The 2144-nt window shown below is 36.9% G+C and overlaps 1 protein-coding gene across 1 annotated transcript in view; it reads right to left on the bottom strand.

Moving 5' to 3' along the window:
* LOC102019224 (zinc finger protein 627-like) overlaps positions 1-2144 on the bottom strand; it is a gene marked incomplete at its 5' end in the record, with an annotated part of 38596 nt that overhangs the window by 333 nt on the left and 36119 nt on the right. The window contains one exon of the mRNA XM_013510036.1: positions 123-1054. Within this exon, the coding sequence (XP_013365490.1) occupies positions 123-1054 (932 nt within the window). The remainder of the gene's footprint in view (positions 1-122; positions 1055-2144) is intronic.

Genomic DNA, 2144 nt, shown 5'->3' with positions numbered 1-2144 from the left:
GAAAGCTTTCCCACATTGCTTACATATATAGGGTTTGTCCCCAGTATGAATCTTTTCATGATTTTTAGAAGCACGACGTGTGCTGAAAGCTTTCCCACAGTGCTTACATACGTAAGGTTTCTCCCCAGTGTGACTTCTTTCATGTATTTTACATGCACTATGCCTGCTGAAAGCTTTTCCACATTGCTTACATACGTAGGGTTTCTCCCTAGCATGACTTATTTCATGTATTTTACAATAAGACTGTGCACTGAAAGCTTTTCCACATTGCTTGCATACATAGGGTTTCTCCCCAGTGTGATTTCTTTCATGTATATTACATGAACTACGCTTGCTGAAAGCTTTCCCACACTGCTTACATACATAAGGTTTTTCCCCACTGTGAGTTCTTTCATGTATTTGACAATATCCATGTGTGCTGAAAGCTTTCCCACATTTCTTACATAAATAGGATTTCTCTGCAGTGTGTCTTCTTTCATGTATTTTACAATACCCCTGTGTACTGAAAGCTTTACCACATTGTTTACATATATAGGGTTTCTCACCAGTGTGACATCTTTTATGTATTTCACAATATCGATGTGTACTGAAACCTTTCCCACATTGGTTACATACATAAGGCTTTCCCTCGCTGTGATTTCTTTCATGGATCTGAACATCATTGGGTGTGCTGGAGGCTTTCAGACTTTGCTTACATACAAAGGTCTTCTGTCTAAGGTGATTTCTTTCACTAAGATCAGAGTAAGATTTTCCACATTGATCACATTCATAGAATTTCTCTCCAGCCATTGTCCTTCCATGCTTCTGAAGGAATTGGAAATTACTACATGTTCTTCTATGTTCATTACATTTGTACAGCTTCTGTTCAGATGCCAAATACTCACATGGTTTCAGTGCAGTGTGAGTTAACACAGGCACATTTAGGGACAAAGGCCTAATCAGGGACTTTCTACAAGCAAGCCTTTCTGCTGGTTTTAAACCACCCTGTTTCATGTCCACATTACCATCTGGAGCCCAAAGGAATATTTCATTATATTGATTCCAAATTTTATTTCTGTAAAGAAAAAAAAGTTACAATAAAATGGGTCTCCACATTAATGATTTACCAGAACAAGATCTGCTATCATGTCTTGTATGAAATTTTGACATTGAATTAACTGAATGCCCTAGAGGATACCTTCAAATCGCCATTCTCAAAAAGGAGGTGTTTTTTATGGGAATTTTTAAGTTGGTATATTTTACAATATAGAAGGTTTGGTTTTATTTTGGGCAACTGGTATTTTTGTATATCACATACTGGTCATTTTGATATCCTTTCTCCTATCAGTCTCCTCCTTTTCTCCTTACCCTGTATGTATTTCTCTCTCCAAACAGTCAGCTTTTCTTTTTTCTATCATCTGTCCTTTATTTTACTCCCTAATTGATATTTTCAGTTTCTTGCATAACAGAAAGCAAGCAATGTCTCACATACTGTACCTGATTTATTTCACTTAACATTATGGGATGAAGAACCACCCATTTCTTTTGGCAAATGACATGATATTATTCATCTGTAGGAATGACTGTATAGTATGTTATCTTTTTTTTTTCTGTAGTGTTGGGAATTAAAAAGAGGCCTTAGCATTGAGTTACATCCTAGGCTTTTTTCTTATTTTGAGAGAGAATTGCATTGATGATTAAGTTGCTTGGGCTGAGGTTCAACTTGTCAACCTGCTGAATGAGCTTTCCACACTACTTGGTTTAAATGAACGCACCATCAGCCTGAGCCTATCAAATGCATCCAATGATGGACATCCAGGCTGCTTCCAGGGCTTAGCTGTCATAAATTGGCCTGCTTTGACTGTGGGTGTGCATCTATGAGTATATCATGATGATTTTAATCTTTTGGGAAGCATACCCAGGGGAAGTATGCTTGTATCAAATGGAAGTTATAGTTTTACACTTTGAAGCATCTGTATACTGATTATCATGGTTGCTCTACTTAACATTTCCACCAATAATGTTGGAGGGTGCCTTCTAAGAATTTTAAAACATATATAGAACCAATTCTCTGCAGGATGGCTGGAAAACACTGATTTATTATGGCACTAGCATTCATTTCCACTTGAATACTGTTTCAAGGTTAGCAGTTTTCAGATATTAAT

Source organism: Chinchilla lanigera, unplaced genomic scaffold, assembly GCF_000276665.1.
Source record: "Chinchilla lanigera isolate Chin_1 unplaced genomic scaffold, ChiLan1.0 scaffold00198, whole genome shotgun sequence".
NCBI classification, from domain to species: domain Eukaryota; kingdom Metazoa; phylum Chordata; class Mammalia; order Rodentia; family Chinchillidae; genus Chinchilla; species Chinchilla lanigera.
This window is presented reverse-complemented; position numbering and strand designations above follow the sequence as displayed.